At 38.8% G+C, this 19,595-nt stretch overlaps 1 protein-coding gene across 9 annotated transcripts in view; it reads right to left on the reverse strand.

The window, feature by feature from the left end:
- Positions 1-18,011, reverse strand: part of Kdm6a (lysine demethylase 6A) — a 153,068-nt gene extending 135,057 nt beyond the window's left edge. For 5 of the 9 annotated variants that reach the window (XM_052735513.1, XM_052735169.1, XM_052735347.1 and 2 more), the window contains exons 1-2: positions 17,461-18,010; positions 17,184-17,247 (exon numbers count right to left, since the gene is read on the reverse strand). In XM_052735513.1, the coding sequence (XP_052591473.1) occupies positions 17,184-17,247; positions 17,461-17,618 (222 nt within the window). In that variant the 5' untranslated portion in view covers positions 17,619-18,010. Of the gene's footprint in view, positions 1-17,183; positions 17,248-17,460 lie in introns of all 9 variants that reach the window. The other 4 variants (XM_052735771.1, XM_052735677.1, XM_052735085.1 and 1 more) reach the window with 2 other exon arrangements.
- Positions 18,012-19,595: the final 1,584 nt, after the last annotated feature.

Consider the following 19,595-nt stretch of genomic DNA (forward strand, 5'->3'; position numbering starts at 1 on the left):
GCACTAATACTATGGCTATGTAAGTGCAGATTTCCCTTTCAGTATGTGTGACAAGGGTTGTATTGTTACCTTCTGGTTTTTTGTTTGTTTTGGTTTTTGTCTGATTGCAAATGAGAAATCTGCCTTCCTTCAAATTAGTGTTCCCCTATAAATAATGAAGCATCTCTGCCTGGTCACTTTCAAGAATCTTTTTGTCTCTGCTTTTCAAAAGTTTAATTATTAGGATATTGGTGCTGGTATTTTCAGTTTTGTTTTATTTTGTGTTCACTTGCCTTTTTGTATCTGTGTAATCTGTTTCAACAAATTTGAAAAGTTTTCAGCCACTGTTACATTGAGTACTTTTTTAATCTTAACATCCTCCCATTTTCCAAAACTCTGAAAATAATCTTAGCTCATTTGTTTTGTTATATAGGTCCTTGAGGCTATATTCACCTGTTTTTCACTAGTTTTGTGTCAATTTGACAGAAGCTTCAGCCATTTAGGAAGAGAAAACATCAATTGAGAAAAATGTCCCTAACAGATCAGTCTAAGGGCAAGCCTATAGGACAATGTCTTAAGTAGTCCATTTTGGTTGGTGCCATCCCTAGGTAGGATCTCCCATGGATGTATAAGAAAGCAGGCTGAGCAAGTGTGAGGAACAGCCAGTAAGCAGCACCCCTCTATGGCCTCCTGCCTCCAGGATCCTGCCCTGACTTCCCTCTGTGATGGACTGTTACCTGGGAGTGTAATATAAAATAAAACCTTTCGTCCCCAAGTTGCTTTTGGTTATGGTCTTTATCACAGAAATAGAAACCATAACTAAAACACACATGAAACAAAATAAAATAGCAGGCTTAAACTCTTAAGTATAAATGAACTAGAGACACTAATTAAAAGAGACAGGAAGAGTTAATTTATTTAAGTGTCTAACAACATATACGCTGGGCAAAAAATTACTTCCAATATGACAACACAAGTAAGTTCAAAGAAAAAGAAAAAAATATATACCAGAGTGGGAAGTATAGCACAGTGGCAGAGTGCTTGCCTAACATATGCAAGGCCCTGGCTTCTACTGCCAATACACACACACAAAAAAAGGAAAAAAAAAAATACTACGTAAAAATTAAGTATTTTAAAAGGCAAAAGTGTCTATAATAAGAGAAAGTAGATAGCAGAGCAGGGGAAATCACCAATAAAACAAAGGGAGACATTAAATACTGACAAAAGGATTAACACATCAAAAGACATGGGTACATATGTAATGACAGAACCTCAAAGTACAGGAAGCAAACACAAATCCACAACTGCAGATGAAGACATCCAAACCACATACTGAACAATTCATAGAAATGTTGGACAGCAAACTAGCAAGGACAGAGAAGAACTAAACACAATCAACCAACATCATCTGTCATGTGGGTTTATACAATGAGAGTAGAATACATATTCAAGCACCCAGGAATATTCACAAATAGAAAACAAAACATATCCTAAATCATAAAACAAATGACAGCAACTGAAAGAGATTGGAAATTATACACAGTAAAACGTCTTGACCACAATGGAAGTAAGCTAAAAAATCAGTAATGAAGCGAAGAGAAAAAAATCTCCAAATATTCATAACCTAAACAAGCTGTTAATACTCCACGACTCAAAGAGATCTGAAATCTCAGGAGAAATTTAAAACATCATAAAACTGAATGAAAACTGTTACAGAATATGTGAGGCACTAGCTAAAAGTAGTGCCAAAGTAGTGATTAAAGGTAATATGCTAACACTGTAACATCAAACAAAATAATCTAAATTCCTAGCTTAAGAAGAGAAATGAGCCGGGCAGTGGTGGTACACACCTTTAATCCCAGCACTCGGGAGGCAGAGGCAGGCGGATCTCTGTGAGTTCGAGGCCAGCCTGGTCTCCAAAGCGAGTTCCAGGAAAGGTGCAAAGCTACCCAGAGAAATCCTGTCTCGAAAAACCAAAAAAAAAAAAAAAAGAGAGAGAGAGAGAGAGATGAAGAAAAGACCCTGAAACATCTTTTAGTGTCATAAATGAAACTAGGGATCACTACAAATATCAAATAGCCATTGAAAGGACAATAAAAAATAATAATTCTATGTTCCTAGATAACAAACCCAATAATTTAGAAAAAGTAAACCAATTCCCCTAAAAGTACAAACTACCAAAACTCAGCAAAGATGGCAATCAGAAAGTCCAAGAACTATTACAGGTGAATTCCTAATAGCTTCAAAAGGGAAGCTTACATGATTTCACTGAAAAATTAAAACCCATTTCACACATTTTCATTCAGAAATAAAGGAAAACATTTCCCAACTCATTTTCTGGAGGACAGTAGTAACCTGATACCAAACCTACACAAATGCTATCCCAAACTATAAACCAAAAATATAGAAATTCAACAGAATTCATCCTCTTCATGATCACAGACAGAAAACTCAACAAAAAATTAGCAAATGTAACTCAACAAGGTACAAAATGAAGTATATGTGAAGACCAACTGAGTTTTATTCTGGGTATGTAAACCTGGTTCAGCATTTATCACACCAACAGACTAAAGAAAACGGTAAAAAAAAAAAAAAAAAGCCACATCAAATGACCCATTTTTTTTTTTTTAAAAAAAGGCATTCGACAAAATCCAACTTTCATGAGAAAAATTCCTGCACAGTTAAAAAGCAGGGTAAGGGAGAATAAATACAAGAACTTTCTCATCTCAACTATATAAAGTGCATCTACTAAAAAAATCTAGCATAAGCTGTTTTTTTTAATACAGCCTCAGCAGTAAAGGTGCCTGTCACCAAGCCTGATAACCAGAGTTGGATCTCTAGGATCTACATCATAGAAAGGAGAGAACCAGCTCAACTCCCACAAACCATCCCCTGATCTGCACACATGTGCCCACACACAAGCACACAGAATAAATGTAATTTTAGAGATTTTTTTTTAGTTCTACCACATATTTTACAACAAATATCTGAATTTTTCCCTCTATCTTCAAGAACAAGGAAAAGATGTCCACTGCCTCTATTCTTATTCAACACAGTACCTACTGGAAACGCTGTCACTGCAATGAAGCAAGAATAATACATTGAAAAAGGTTAGAAAGGAAAAAAATAAAACTTTAATACTTACAGGTAACATGAGTCTCTACTTAGAATATCACACAAGGAATCTTTAATAATAAAACTTACTAGGATAATGTGTGATCAAGGTTACTATACAAAATATATATATATATATATATATATACACAAAATAAACAAAAAATATATATATACACACACACACATACTAGGGTGGGGAGATGGTTCAGTTGGTAAAAAAAGGGTCTGCCATGTAATCATGAGGACATGAGTTCAGATCTCCAACGCCCACATAAAAACAAGCACAATCGGCTAGCCGGTCTATACAAATCCATAAAGTGTCTCAAAAACTAAGGTAAAGACATCCTGACATCAACCTCTGTCCTCCACAAGTGCCTGCATGAGTAGGCACACACAGGTATACAACACAAAAAAAAAATTAATATAAAATTTAATACATCACAGGGATGAGGGGTATGGTTCAGTGACAGAGCAATTACCTACCATGCATGAGGTCCTAGGTTTGATGCCCAGCCAAGAAACACACACCCACACACACTCACACACACAAAATTTTTAAAAACTTTAGATCTATCATCACAGTTTCACAGTTGGAAGTAAGTATAAATTGTGATCTTCAATTCAGATCTACAATCATAATTTATACTTGTTTCAAAGGAAATGAAACACTTAGGTATAAATTTAACAAATACTCATGGAATAAGTCACAAAGAACCTAATTAAATGAAAACTCACCTCAAACTTGGGAAATGGAAGACAACATAGTAATTCCTATGATATATAGTTACTGCAATTCATATCAACTTTTTTTTTAGTGCATTTAGAGTGTATGTGCCTTAGGCCACATTTATGAAGATCATAAGACAACTTTCAAGAGCTGTTTTTTTCCTTCCACCATGTGGATCTTGCGGATCTATCTAACTTAGGTCATCAGGTTTGGTAGCAAGCGCCTTTACCCACTGATGAGCCACCTCATAGGCCCTCAAGCTTATTTTTAAATGAATACAGAACAATTATTTATTTCTTAAGAGGCCTCAGACTAGCTAGAACAATACTGACAAAGAAGAATAAGTGCTAAGAATTACAATATTTGATATTACAGCTTAGATTTAGCTATCATAATCATACTAATGGAAGAACAGATATATGAACAAATAAAATAGAATACAGCACCCAGAAGAAATAAGACTCTAAAATTATGTTTAACTAATTTTTGACAGATACAAAGCAATTAGATGGAAAAGAATATCACCTTTTTAACAAATAGGGGTGGAGTAACTAAACATATTACAACAAAAACAAAATAAACTTCAACCTAAACCTCACATCTTATTCAAATATAAACACAAAAAAGTATATTTATTACAAATTTTAGAGCTGGGGCTCACTGGAGAGAAGCACTTCCTGACAAGTATGAGGAGCTGAGTTCTGGACTGCAATACCCACATAAAAGCCACACACAGAGGTACTCACTTGTAACTCCCAGTGCTGGGGAGGTGGGGTGACACTGCTGGGGCTTGCTGGGACACCCAAGCCAGCCTTGGGGAGGGGGGAGCACTCTAGATACAATGAGAAATTCTTTCTCAAGGGTACAGTACAGTACAAAGATCCCTCAGGCCGAGGGCATTGGTTTAGCCAGCAATAGAATGCTTGCTCAGTATACACCAGTCTCTAACATTTTATCTCCAGCATTTCCAAAAGACACTTAAACAGCTCAAAGCCAAATAGTAAAAAAGGAAACTATCCAAGTAAGAAACAGAGAAAACACTCGAATAAATGTTTCACCAAAAAAAGATACAAAGATGAAAAATGATATGACAGATGTTGCCATGTGTGGTGGCACACAACTGTAATACCAGCATAAGTGGCTAGAGCAGGAAGAAAGGGGGGTGGGGGGTGGGATGGGACATGACACTGGAGAGAAGACTCAATGGTGTATTAAGTCTTCCATAGAACCTGAGCTTGGTTCCCAGCACCCACATGGCAGCTCACAACCATCTGTAACTCCAATAGTTCCAGAGGATACAACACCACCTTCTAACCTCTGAGGGCACTGCACGCACACAGTACACAGAAATACACAGACAGACACCCATACACATAAAATAAAAATAAATATTTTTTAAAACATATGCAACTGTACTGGGAGGCAAAAGCAGGATCTCAGAGTTCGAGGCCAGCCTAATCTACACAGTGAGTTCCAGGACAGCTAGAGCTACACAGTGAGACCCTGTCTAAAAACAAAAAAAAAGAGTTCCTAACTATAACTTCCTAGAAATTATACTCTTTTTCTAACTTACAATCTTCCAACTCTACCTTTATAGATAAACTATAATCAAAATATAATCATAAATACAAATCTACATTTAAACAAAACCAAGCAGTAAAAACTTTCAATGGATCAGAAAGTACCTAAAAACTAATGCCAAGTGATTCTTTTGTAACACCCAATTGCCTAGCATCAGTAGTGTATCTAGCCATTTAAATGTGACATTTCTTTTTTTAAAAGATTATTTATTTATTATGTATACAATGTTCTGTTTGCATGTATCCCTGCCCACCAGAAGAGGGCACCAGATCTTATTACAGATGGTTGTGAACTACCATGTGGTTGCTGGGATTTGAACTCAGGACCTCTAGAAGAGCAGTCAGTGCTCTTAACCTCTGAGTCATCTCTCCAGCCCAATGTGATATTTCTTATCCATGCACATCTCAGAAATCATTTGGCTATGGGCCATTCTGGAATACTGCTCAGCAGGTTAAAGGTGATAGATATGCAATCCTGACAATCCAAGTTTGACACCAGAACCCACATAAAAAGCAAGATACATCTGCAATCTCAACATTCCTAAAGTGAAATGGGAGACAGAGACAGGAGATGAACCCAGAAGGTCCCAGGACAGGTAGCCTGGAGTATATACGTAGCACAGCAGGAAAAACAAAAAGAAACCTTGCCCCAACAAGGCAGGAGACAACCAATTCCCCAGTGATGTCCAGAGGATCATGCATGCACACAGGAGAGAATTCATTAATACAGAGAATTCAATATTAGTTGGGCCCTATAAAACAAAGGGTTAAGAACTTAGAAAAAGCAAAGTGCAACATTCTAGTCCTATTGCTAATTTGTGATGAAAACCAAAGTATCTTTCAGTGAAATAAGTAATACAGTAAGAACTGTAACTTTTTCAACTAATCAAGAATGTAAACTTATTTTCTCCTTTCTGTAATAAAGAATAAAACATGAAAATGAATGACTCTCACAAATACAAGATATTAAGTAGCAACAACTATGGTTACTTCTATACATACACACCCAAGAAATGACTCAAATTAGTATTCATGAAACCTGGTAATCACACCAATAAAATCAAAATATAGAGGCAAAAATCACCAATTATTCCAATTGGAGAGTTCTTAGCATATGTTAAGCTATTGTTATCTTAAGTAAAATATAGGAACACATTTTCAATTATGAACTGTACATCCTGAAGCATTTCTACATTCAATACCACATTAAAACATAAGAAAAATTTCAAAAACCAAAGTAACGAAAAATCACCAAATCAATCCCATGAACATCTCACTATGTGAATGACTAGACAACTCTGAAAAGCAACACAATTCAATATAAAAGTATTTTCATATGGCAAGGAATAAAACTAACAGAACAGTTTAATAAAACATATACACTGTGATCTCAAATATATGAGGAACATGCAACACAATTATGTTCATGTTTGTGATGAAATACTATGAAAGGTTACCTAGCAAACCTTTTAGCAGCTGCTATGGAAAACAGTAACTTTTTGGAAACAGTAACTTTTTGAGAAAACAGTAACTTTTTTTTTGAGAAAACAGTAACTTTTTTTGAGAAAACAGTAACTCTATGGAAAACAGTAACTTTTTGAGAGGTAACTTAGAAAAAAAAAGATCTTTTTACTAATATCCTTTCTATAACTTTTCAATGTTGTACTATGTGCAAATATACTTATTTGAAAAAGAAAAAAAAAAACTGCATGAAGACACCTGAACATCAAAGACAGAATTGTGGCTGCAATAGGATAAGTAGATTTGAGATCTGCAGTGTAGAAATGACACACTCTGGTGATTATTAGGGCTTAATATGTTAAAAGAGGTGTTGTGACTATTCCAAGATTTCTGGGATGACAGATGTGTGTGACATTTACAAAGGTAAAAAAACATTTAAGACAATGGTAAATTCAGTTTGTCCATATTCGATGCCCTCAAAAAACTACACATCAGGTAGACATAGTCAAGTGTATATACAAGTTGGGACCAGGATTAAGTAAAGAAAATCTAGACCAGAGCCTCCTTGCAGTGGAAACAAATGAGAAGCAGGAAAAGCAAACAAAAACCTTAAAGCCAAAAGTCTTCACGAGAGCTTTCAAACCTGCCTCCACCTCTTCTAGCTCATAACTAAACCACAGTTTTAGTTTAAATTTAATTGTCTTTTCCTATAACATCTATCTTGTACTAAGCATCTTCCATTACAAGCACAAAGCTAAACATACACTATTTTTTTCTCCAAAACACAAAATCCAATAGCACACAGGAAATCTATTATCAATTCCATTTTACAAATGGGAAAACTGAGCCTCTGAAAGATACTTGCCTAAGCATCACAGATTTGGCAGATGGCAGCAGATTTCTACCTAAAATCTACATATTACTTACTATTTATCAATTAGTACTTAACACCTAGTGTATCCCCCCACCATCAGTAATATTACTATAAAACCAACTACTAGTTCTATCATTTCCCCTGATTCAAGAGTTCATTAAACTTATATCTACAATAGCTATAATGCAGTTTAAACTATCCATAATAAATTTCTGAAAGGTCAAAGTTGCACCATCATTTGAGAGTTCATAATATTTTATTTACTGTATTATATTCTCAGTCTGTTGTCCTCCCAAACTGTAGCAAACAGGCCAGAAGTTGTCTCCAAAACTGATACAAACTCCCCCCAACAATACAACAAATGGTTCACAAATCATTGAAGTGGTTTTTCTAATTATCATATCTGAAACCCAAAAATGTAAAACATTTATTTTAATCACTGTATCTTGAAAACGTATTTTCCCTAAATATAGAAACTATCTGAACAAACTTAAGCAACTAAGCCCCAAAGTTCTTTGGGAAAATTATTTCTGTCACATACTACATAATAGTCTAACACAGACTACTACCACAATATCAAAACACAAATCCATATAAACTCAGCTACCTATCTGATCTGCATTCTACTCATTTTCCAAGTAATTTATTCTCAATTCTTATACAGCAAAAGACGGGGAGGGGGCAATGGTCTTTGACAGAAAAATCATTTTTAGATGTTATTAAGAACATTATACACAATTACCTAAGGGCTAAATAATGGCACTAATGTTGCAAACTTGCCTGCAAATAACAGAGGTAAGGAACAAGATACACATGAAACAAGATTGGCCAAGGATTGAAAACTGTCGAAGTAGGTGATAGATGAATGTCACTTAGCTGATTGGTTGACCTTCTCTATTTTTGAAAATACTGAAAATTTTCCTTAAAAACTTAGTTTTCCCCATATAGGATCTAATGATATATTGTAATAAATGAACCCTAAAAACTGTCCTTTGAAACAATTTCTTCCATTGTTCTAAGTTAGAAAGAACTAGATGATCTATATAATACCCTTAACCATAACAAAAGTCCAACCTTCTTCCTGAGAATAAACTGGGTAGCTCTACTAATTATACTACCACATGGAAAACAAATAATACCAGATAAAAACCCAAGAACACATTAACAGAATGACAAGTGTGAAAGTGCTATGCAAGCTTCCAAGGGAAGGAGGGAAACAACCAATAATTCTACACAGCTGTTACATCTATGATCCACAACAATGATCAGCATGGCAAGATATCTCTAAAGGTACAAGAGTGGCACTTGTATTTTGGTCATAACCAACAGCTGTCTAATTGGACGTAAGGCCTGCTCAACAAGGAGGGAAATAATGCCTGATACTAGAAACCTACCTATGGCTGGTGAGGCTGTGGACTATAAAAAAGAACCTAGTATTGCCACTTTCTTAAACCAGTATTATCTCTAACCACATTCTAAATACTTACCTTTATACCCACAAGTAACTGTAGGTCTCACCATTATCAAAGACAGGTCTTTTTGCAGCAGAAACTATTACAAAATACTTCACTTGATCAAAATGCAGAGAACTGACTATGGATGCCTAGCTCCAATGGATACATCTACAACACAACCCGTATACCCCAGGCTTACAGAATACAAAGGAAGGGACAGAAAGATTGCCTGTAAGAACCAAAAGACGAGGATGTATGCAAGACAATGTCTTCTATGACAGGGAAGCTTCACCCATGAAATAGCAACATTATGGCTGCCTAAACAAGACCAGCATAATGACAACACCAAGTGACATGCCAAACTGGTAAGGAAATTCTAAAAGGTACCCCCTAGATGAAAAGCAACAAACCACAGCTACTAAGAAAGAAAGAATCCATCTTCTCCAGGGATGAGATTCCTGATAGGTTATCTAATTCCTGAATGCATAAACATATGAGCAACACTAGACAAACTCAGCAGGTCTTATTTATAAATTTATATAATATAGATATATAATAACTAAAGATAAGAGGCCATGAAGTTGAAAAAGAGAGGACATGAGAAAAGTTGAACATGGAGGGGAGAAATGGTGTCACTAGAGTATCCATGTATGATATCCTAAAAAAAAAAAAAAAAAAGTAATAATAAAACATGCTAAAGAGGAAAATGGAGAATGAATACAGTGACTATCACAAAACACCTAAACTGCATGCGCATCTCCTGTCTGTACTTCATTCACTACTATTCCCCCACCCAGTTCAGAAATATTCCAACTTGTCATGTAACAAAATGCTGTAAAGCACTTAAAAATGGTTTTGAACTATAAAAATAGAAATTTAAAGTTATCTTTAGTTTTTAAAAAATGCTGTAATATTCTCACAGTGCTGTATCATTTTTAAATGTCTCTAGTTTAAAAAACAACCAGCCCTCGGGAAGCTGCAGCAAGAAGATCCCGAGTTCAAAGTCAGCCTGTACTACATAGCAAACTATGCTCAAAAGAAAGACAAGAGGGGTTGAAGATATAGCTCAGAAGTTAAAAGCACTTGTTCTTTCAGAGAATCCCAGCTCAGTTCCTTGCACCTATATAGTGACTAACAAGCCATCTGTAACTAGTTCCAGAGGATCCAATGCCCTCTTTTGGCCTTCCAGGGTACTGTACCTGTGTGGTATGCAGACACACCAGCAATTAAAACACCCATACACATAAAATAAAAACAAGTCTAGCCGGGTGGTAGTGACACACGCCTTTAATCCCAGCACTCAGGAGGCAGAAGCAGGTGGATCTCTGTGAGTTCGAGGCCAGCCTGGTCTATAGAAAGAGTTCCAAGACAGCCAGGGCTGTTAAACCAGAGAAACTCTGTCTTGAGAGGAAAAAAAAGTATATATATATTTTAAGAAAGCTATCATATGGTTCTTGCAGAGGAACCAGGTTTAGTTTCTAACACCCACATCAGGCAATTCACAACTACTTGAATTCCAGCTCCAGGGGATCTGACACCCTCTTGTGGTCTTCAGGGACAATGCACTCATGTGAACAAACCTATAAACAGACACATACACACATAATTAAAAATAAAAATAAGGAACTCTAGAGACAACTCAGTCGTTAAGAGTATTGTTGTTCTTGCAGAGGATCCAAGTTCAGTTCCCAGCACCCACCTGGCAGCTCACAACCATCTGTAACTCCAGTTCCAGGGGATCCAATAAACTCTTCTGACCTCTGAAGACACCAGGAACACATGTGGTGCACATACATACATGCAGGTAAAATATTCATACATAAAATAAATAAATCTAAAAAAAAATTCTTACATGAGAGAAATGAACTCTATAAAGTAAAATTCAAAATCCATCTCCTCAGTTGTGTTCTGCACTCCAAAATAGTGATTACTTAACTACTTTGTGATTATCCTTCCAAAACTGTCAAAGATCTTTTAAGCTGGCAGACAAACTCATTTAAGAACCCAAAGAAAAGTATGTATTACTACAAGGAAAGGTCATGAGGTACATAACACATAGATCATCCTTTGCAGAGCTGAAAAAGATAAAATCTGATTTTTAGATTATTTTCCTAAACAAAATTAAGAAGCAACCTGTTACTATCTAAATTGAGAATTAGTATCTCCAAGAAAAATTCCCATCCTTTTAAGAGCCTTGTAATCTGTTAAACTGACCTTTATTACAAATGTTCAGAGTATTAGGCACTGTGCTTCTGCCACTGATATTCATGGGCCAGTTATCCTTATGCTAATCTCGCCCCACTTAAGGAATTTCAAGTTTAACATAGTGATATCTACATCACCTTCGTATTTTACCTACACTGACCACTTGAACTTGGTGTGCAAATATTACCGTTATAACTTACAAACCAATATAGAAAGCATATGCAATTATATGTCAAATTTCAGTATGAACACATGACTATCAATTATGCATTCATTAAATAAACTCCATTAATTAAATAGTGTGCAAATAATTACATGTAGGCCATAAGTAGGCGAATCATCATTTCAATTATTGGACGATGTGGTAGTTTTTTTTGTTTTTATTTTTTAACATAAATTAGCTCCCTGGATACCACATTTCAAAAATATTAATAACATACAGTGTTATCAGTCATTAACATCAATTTCAAAGAACTCAAAGCATAACTGAGTTTCAAAGCAAAAATGAACAAAAACCCCTTTCAAATATGCAGAACATTGGTAATAAATATAAACAAAACCAAATGTTACATGATCTAAGTCAGAAGACTGCCGACCTTAAGTATGTGACCCAACATTCTAATCAAGTAACAGAAATTTACCTCTGAACCAGTTTTTAACATCCTAAATTATGTAAAGGAGTCAAATGTTGCCTTGTCTTTTGTAACTGAGCCTGCAGAAAATCTATTGAATGAAAAAAAAACAGAAATTTAAAATTACCAGTTTACAGCCAAGCACTCTTATGGCTCACTCTTATAAATCCCAGTACTAAGGAGGCTGAAGCAGCAGGATTGCCTAGAGGTCATCTGGGGCTAGAGTAAGACCCTGTCTCAAATAAACAAAACAAAACAAGTGTCTACATATGTATTGCTGCAACTCTATTCTGTGACAGACATGTGAACATGTTCTGTAATCTCTTACAATAATTTTGCTGCAGGGAACATACCAAAAAATTTTTGCAAACATGTAAGTAACTGCACAAAATTTTGTCCAAGCAATTTTGACTATAATTGTTTAGAAGATAATTTTCCAAACTAGAAAACATTTTTAGAAATCCATCAAATTAAAAATCTAATTCCCAAGCACAAGGTATATTTATTTTGGGGTGGGGGGGGAGTCAGTTCTCTGTCAGTTCTCTTTCCCTCCTCCATGTAGTTCGAAGGGATCAAACTCAAGACCTTAGGATTGGCAACAAGTGCCTTTTCCTGATGAGTCACCTCCCCAGCCCTCATGGTACTATTTCTACAACTACTTTTTCCAACCAAAACACTAAAGTTCTTTAGAACTGGAAATGAATATCCCCTTTAAGTCCTTACAAACAGAAAGTACACATTTGTTTTCACACATCACCAATAATCCAAATATTATAACACAAAAAAGACACCTCTAAAACTAACCTAATAATTTCCTCATATATGTAAAACCAAGTTTAAGAAAACATATGCTTCAGTGGATCTTAAACTATTTTCATTACCCACCCGCCAAAATAAAAATGACAAGTATTTTCTTAATATCACTTTAAGAATAGATTCTTAATTTTTCAAATGATGCAATTTATAATTCCTAAGGATTCTATAAAATCTTTCTATTAAAAGAACTATCAAAAAGAAATCCAACCAGAATACTTAAGACAAACTTAACAATACAATTGTTTAAAATAAACAACTATAGTGCCTGGGATATGGCTCAGCCAGTAATCACTTACTGCCAAGCCTGACCAGCTGGGTTCAATCCTGGTGACATAGGGAGAGGCAAGAACAAGGAGTCCTCTGACTTTCCATTGGTGCTTGCTAGTGTGCATGCTCTAGCCTGCATGCTTGCATGCAGGCGTGCTCTCTCCCTCTCCCTCTCCTGCCTCCCCGGCCCCCACCACTTACACACTAAATGTGACAACAAAAAAGCTATGTATTTCATTTTAAATATTTCTCTTATTTTTAATTGTGTGAGTCTGTGTGTGGGCCTATGTGTAGTATGTGTGTGCATGTAAGGTGCAGATGCCCACAGAGGCCAGAAAAAGATCAGAGCCACTGAAGCTGGAGTTCTAAGGATATTTATTGTAAGTTGTCCAATGTTGGTGCTGGAAACCAAACTCGGGTCCTCTGCAAGAGCAGTACTGGCTCTTAACTTCTGGGCTATCACTCCAGCTCCACAGTTATATATTTTAGTGATATATTACCTCACACACAAATAAGATACCCCAGATTAACAGAGCCACATTCCCCAGGCCTCTGCCATGTTATTACTCTAATGATACTACACAGTATTATCATACTTATACTCTTTACTTTTCTTCTCTCTATATATGCCTAACTCAAATCCTTATCTAATTAAAAAGTATACCCCAAAAAGTTTTCAAATCTGTAAACGGAAGTGAGCATAGTTAATTTCTGCTAAAATGTTTCACTTAATTATTTCTCAGTAACTCCACTGTATTAGGAAAAAAAATAATGAATTATTAGTGCTGGAGAGATAGATGGCTCAGTGGTTAAGAGCACTGACTGCTCTTCTAAAGGTTCCAGGTTCAATTCCAAGGACCCACATGGCAATTCACAACTGCCAGTTCTCTAAGGGATCAGAAGCTTTCTTTTGGCCTCATCAGTCACCACCCAACTGGTAGACAGACAGACATACAGGCAAAACATCCACAGACATAAATAAATAATAATAATAATGAATAATTAAGTTATCAAAAAATTAAGGGTCAGCATTAAGAAGAAAACTTAAAGGTCATGCTATATTACAAGAATTCTAAAGCAAGTTCTAGTTCCTTACAGCCTTATTTAAGGTATTACTACAAAAATACTGTATTAAATTTTTTAAATCCGAAACACCATACTATATATCAAAGACAATCCTGCAAAGAAAACATCTTTCAATGACTCTAAGTAATGGGATATCACAAAAGAACCAATCACCTGAATACAGCAGCCTCACATAGGAAAAAGTAATAAGTTTGGGAACAAATAAAAAGCACTTATTTAATGGTTTTAGTTTTCCAAAACTTTTTAGACTTCTATTTATAAATGTGCACTTTAAAACTTTAAGGATACAATAAAAACACAAGGGGAAAAAATTTTCTGAAAACAAGAAAGAATGACTAAATTTCCACAAGAAAGGTGAAATACCTTTTAGCACAGACTAAAATTTTCTGGGAATAATGCAACAAAATAATTAATTAAATAAATAATTAATAGTTAAAGAATTCTAGGAATTATTCAATTTATTATGTGTTCAGTTAAACTGCCTGAACGCACCCCTCCCATACCTTAGAGAAAAGCCAACACTTTTTTTAAAGAGTTACAAAGAAAATAATTCTGAAACCAACATAACTCAACATTCCACTCCCCAAACCTCACGTCCAAAAATACTGATTCTCAGGACAAAGCATCGATGGATAAAACTAAATAATTCAATACTTCTTTCCAAGGACTCTAGTTCACTCATTCTACTTAGAATCCAATTCAAACAGAAGAAAGGTTACGTTTTATGAAGCATAAATTTATATCACATATTTTACTGATATGTTCAGGCTAATAAGGGTACAACCAAGATCCATGTGAGCGTTCAAAGGAAATATAGAATGTTTTCGCATTAAGGCTGTTGGGTCCTGATCTAAGTAGCTAGGACCCTAAGGAGCACTGAGCCAAAACAAATTATTTTTTTTAGCTCAAATATACTACTCAGTTTATCAAACTACCCTACACTTATAAAGTCATAATTCTTCCCAAAAATAAAATGAAGCTTCACAAATTGTTCATGTTTAAGATGGTACTTATTCAAATACCAGAAAAAATAATGCACTTAGAAAATTTTGAAAATACTCCATTTTTAAAACGTTAACTGTAGGTTTCACTATTACAATATAATCCAACGTTAAGCACCACCCACTGTGATTCTGATTACAAGCATTCTAAGATATGAAATTATGAACTAGCACTTTACACATGTACATAAAACAGATTCCACTTATTTCTTCATCACCATAACCAAAAGCAATAAATTTAGTCAAACTTTTCCAAATGAATTCTTCCTGCTAGCAACTTTACTAACCCAATGTAGACTAGCAATGTTCACTCCAAAATAAAATGGCCCTTCAATTTGAACACTTTAACTTTGGAATGACAACTCACAGTAATCTAGTCTTTGTACATAAAATACTTCAAATAGGTTGTGGGGAGCCTTAAAAACAGAGGACCAACAACTACAGACGTTTCTATCATTTGAGAACTAGTCACTGTACATTTTTTTCCAGCGACAATTTTAAATAAGCAAATTAATACCCACATTGTCAAAGTTTAATTCAACTGTTCTTACGATTCAAAGAAACTGGACTTACTGAAAAGGATTATGTCTGTTTTGCTTTCTGGTCATTGTCTGCAATCAAAACTTCTTATATTTAGATACTTTTAAACAAAAACGAGTGTGATCACAGATTAAAAAGCAATGCCGCTAAAGCAGGCAAAAAAAAAAAATAAGGAGTAAAATAATCAACTTTTAAAAATGCTGTTAGGCGTTAGTCATCTTTCTTAAACTTCTCAATTGCAACAATAGAGCTAAGTGTCAAATGCAAACCTAGAGATTTCCGCCAAAGAAGAAAATGTCTAATGAATGCAACACCTATCATATACACTCCAAGTTTCAGGGTCCCAATTAACAAGAAAGCTTCCTAATACCATTCCAATCACACTTCGGTCAGGAAATATAAACTAAAGCAGACAGAACGAGACTCCAGCCTTTGTTCAATAGCTTACGATGGGTAACTAAATGTGCTACAGGTTGATAAGCATTTACCAGGCTTATGCATGCTGTTTCCAAGCTAGAGAAGGGTACAAAAAATCTGCATGCAAATAACCTATGATAATTTTTATTAACCACCGCGCAACACACTCCAAAGGAGAGGCCTATTCTTCGATACTATTTATTTCCATGTTTACCTCTCCTCCCTCCCGCAACGCCCCCCCCCCCTTCACTTTCTCCTCCCACCCTGTCCCGCCATCTTGGGCCGATAGAAGCAGCCATTACTTAACTAAATGACAGTACCAACAACTTTCCACACAAATAAACAGAGACTACACCCCGAATCCTCCCCAACCGTCCCTGCCAGACTCACAGGAAACGAAGCTCCAGAAAACGCACTCACATATAACTGTGGCAGATCTACGGCAGAAAGACCCAAAAAGTAAACAAGTCACCTAACTTCAGGTAAAGCACATAGCAATTGAGACACATGTCAACAACCCAATGCAAACTCTTCACCGACCTAAACTACGTACAACTTCCCCCATCAGGGAGCAGAGAAAAGAAGCCATCCCAAAATGTTTGGGTAAGAGCAGACATCTCGAACAGCCCGACTAAAGGAAGAGCCTAAAAACCAGGGGAGGTAACAAACCGAGAATTTAGGGAAATCTGCACCCGTTTATGATCTCACGACCCTCCAGAGGCACCTCGGAGATCATCGGCCTAGCTCCCAAGGGCGGTAAAATCGGAAGCAATTTGGTCGCCCTACATGAGCTCGGCCCAAAATGCGCTGCTGCCTCTGTTCCTCCGGTTGCAAGAGAAGTGATCTCTCAAGAGAGCAAGCGAGGCACCAGGGGGTGCGGGGAGCGCAGGGGCAGGAAATAGTTTTCCAGAAGACCCTCGGCCGTCGTTCGAGGCCACAATGAGTGGTGACCCCGCCGCGGGGCCCGGGGCAAGCGCGCCTCTGGCCCGAGAGACCGGGTCCGCGCTCCGGCCCGCAGCTGCCTTACCTTGCCCAGTAGGGCCTTCATCCTGGCGCCATCTTCATGAAACCTCACGAACCCGAAGAGGCGGCTGCGGAGAGACACACACGCGGCTCGTTAGTGCTCCTACAACGCCGCCGACCGGTCCCTGCCAGAGCCCGAGGCCCCGGCGTCGGCGCGGCGCCCAGAGCGCCAAGCCGAGGTGCCCGCCCCACCGCCACCACGGACGAGCCACGCTCCGGCCTCCGCGGAGAGCGGCGCCTGCCTGTCCCGAGTCGCCCCGGCCGGTGCCCGCGCCCCGTACCTGTCCAGTCCGCCGAGCGCCTCCCTCTCCTCAGCTGTCAGGCTGGGGGACGCCTCTTCGCTCTCGCCGCTCGCTTTTCCCGCCGCCATTTTCTTTTCCTCATCACCGAAAGCGGCGGCGGCGGCGGCGGTAGCGAGCGACACTCCGCAGGATTTCATGGAAACGCAGCGAATTCACAACTCCAACGCCGACTGCCCCCCTCCCCGGGCCGGGGCTCGCAACGACGCTCCCAATCTCCGCACGGGACCGGCACACCAACTTTATCTCTGCCTCCTCCTCCGCCGCGAAAGGCGGCGGCGAAAAATCCCAACGCGGTAGAGGTGAAGGCAGCGGCAGCAGGGGCTATGGAGCCACTGGGTCGGTAGCGGCGACGGCTCGGCTGTAGGGTCACATCGCGGGGGCGGGAAGGGGGCAGCCACAGGCAGGGACGGCGGGAATGGCCGGAGAGCGCGGGGATCGGGAGCTCGGGGGGGATTCGTAGGAGACACAAACTTCCCCGGCACCAGCACAAAGTTGTTGTAATTGTGTCACACAGCGAACCCCACGCCGCCGCCGTGACCCCCCCCTCCCTGCCCGACTGCTGCAGCCAATCGAAGCGGTCCACTCGCTTCACGTGACCTTTGTTGACTCGCGTCAGCCGTGGCTCCACTCAACTTGCTAGCTGCTTTAGCCCGCCCACCGAGGCCGCCACAGACCCCGGAGCGGGATGCTCGTCCGTTCTAGTCGGTGATTGGCTGGTGGGCGCGTCTGTCCTGAGAAGGGTTGTCACGGAGTGGGGGCAGCCGGTTAGGTTGTGCTACTTAAATACACCGGCAGAGAATGGAGGGTCCGGGCGGTGTCGCTTCGGGAGCCGTGGCGGGCTCGGGAGGGGGAGGGGAGAGCTCGGGCAGGGCGAGGTCCGGCACCGCCTGCGGCGGGTGTGTGCGAGGATGCTACGGACAGTCTCTGGCTGCCCGGAAGCCTTGGGGTGGGCCGAGACTGTGGCTTCGGTGGTCCGGCGCGCGCCCGCGCACTCCGGGAGTATCGATCCCCACAGTGCCGTGGACCGGCCGAGTCGCGGGGAGGCACCACTTGGTCTCAGACCCCTGCCCTCGGAAGAAGGCGCACACTTTGGCCCTGCTGGAAATAATGGCCTCCACGGGGAGTGCGCCAGAGGAACAGCAGCCGGCCCCCTATCCTGCAGCCCGGGCGCCGCCCTAGACTAGGCCGCAATGGCAGTCCGAAGCCCCACACCCTCGCACAAGGTGAAGGGGAAAACGTCCCTGACCCCCGCCCACACACCCCAGGCCGGAAGAAATGAAGAGTTGCCTGCAGGGGTCTGGCGCGCTGACCGCGGCACCCCACCGCCAAAGGTCTGTCGGTTGGCAGCACTTTCGGGCCAAATATAAATACTGCTTGGATTTACCCTGCGCCCTTGCAGTAATTCATTATACTGTAAGAAAAATAAAAAATAAATTTAAAAAAAAGTTAAATTTGTTGAAGGGGATATCCAGAATATTGGGTTCTGTTGCTGTCATCTCAGTGGGACCTCCATGGAAAAGTAGATGCTGCATGTGAACTAGCCTTAGAGGAACAGGAGCCTCAACACAGTTTGCTGCCCAGAAAAGCTTTTCCTGCTTCCACTACGTACGAAAATCCTTAATAGTAATATTTGCTTGTTCTGCCCCTTAGGAGGTGCAAATAAAAGTCTGCTGTTCGATCCATAGTATAATCAAGAGAAAAACTAAGCCTTCTGTCGACTATTTTGGAAAGGCAGATTTAATATTTATTTCATATAACAGGGCACACCTCCAGTCTTAGGGGATAGGGAAATATTAATTATTAAAGGATGACTATATGAAGAAAAGGATCCCTTTATAAATGGAGTTTTACATGTTTTAAATAGTAAGTTTACACCTGTAATCAATAGGGTATATTTAAATTTAGATTTCAGGATATGTAACTGCTGAGTCAGTAAATCCTAGCTGTATTCAGTGAGAGACTACGAAAACCCCAACTGATTGTTGCAAACAGACAGCGCTTTAAATTGCTGCCTGGGGACTAGTAACTAGATGAACAAACTCTAGTTTTATATGAATTATATTTCATGCTTAATTACAGTTTTAGAGAACATCTCTTCCACTCTATGGTATTTC

The sequence above is a fragment of the Peromyscus californicus genome, unplaced genomic scaffold, assembly GCF_007827085.1.
Source record: "Peromyscus californicus insignis strain IS unplaced genomic scaffold, ASM782708v3 Scaffold_10__1_contigs__length_136768540, whole genome shotgun sequence".
NCBI classification, from domain to species: Eukaryota; Metazoa; Chordata; class Mammalia; order Rodentia; family Cricetidae; genus Peromyscus; species Peromyscus californicus.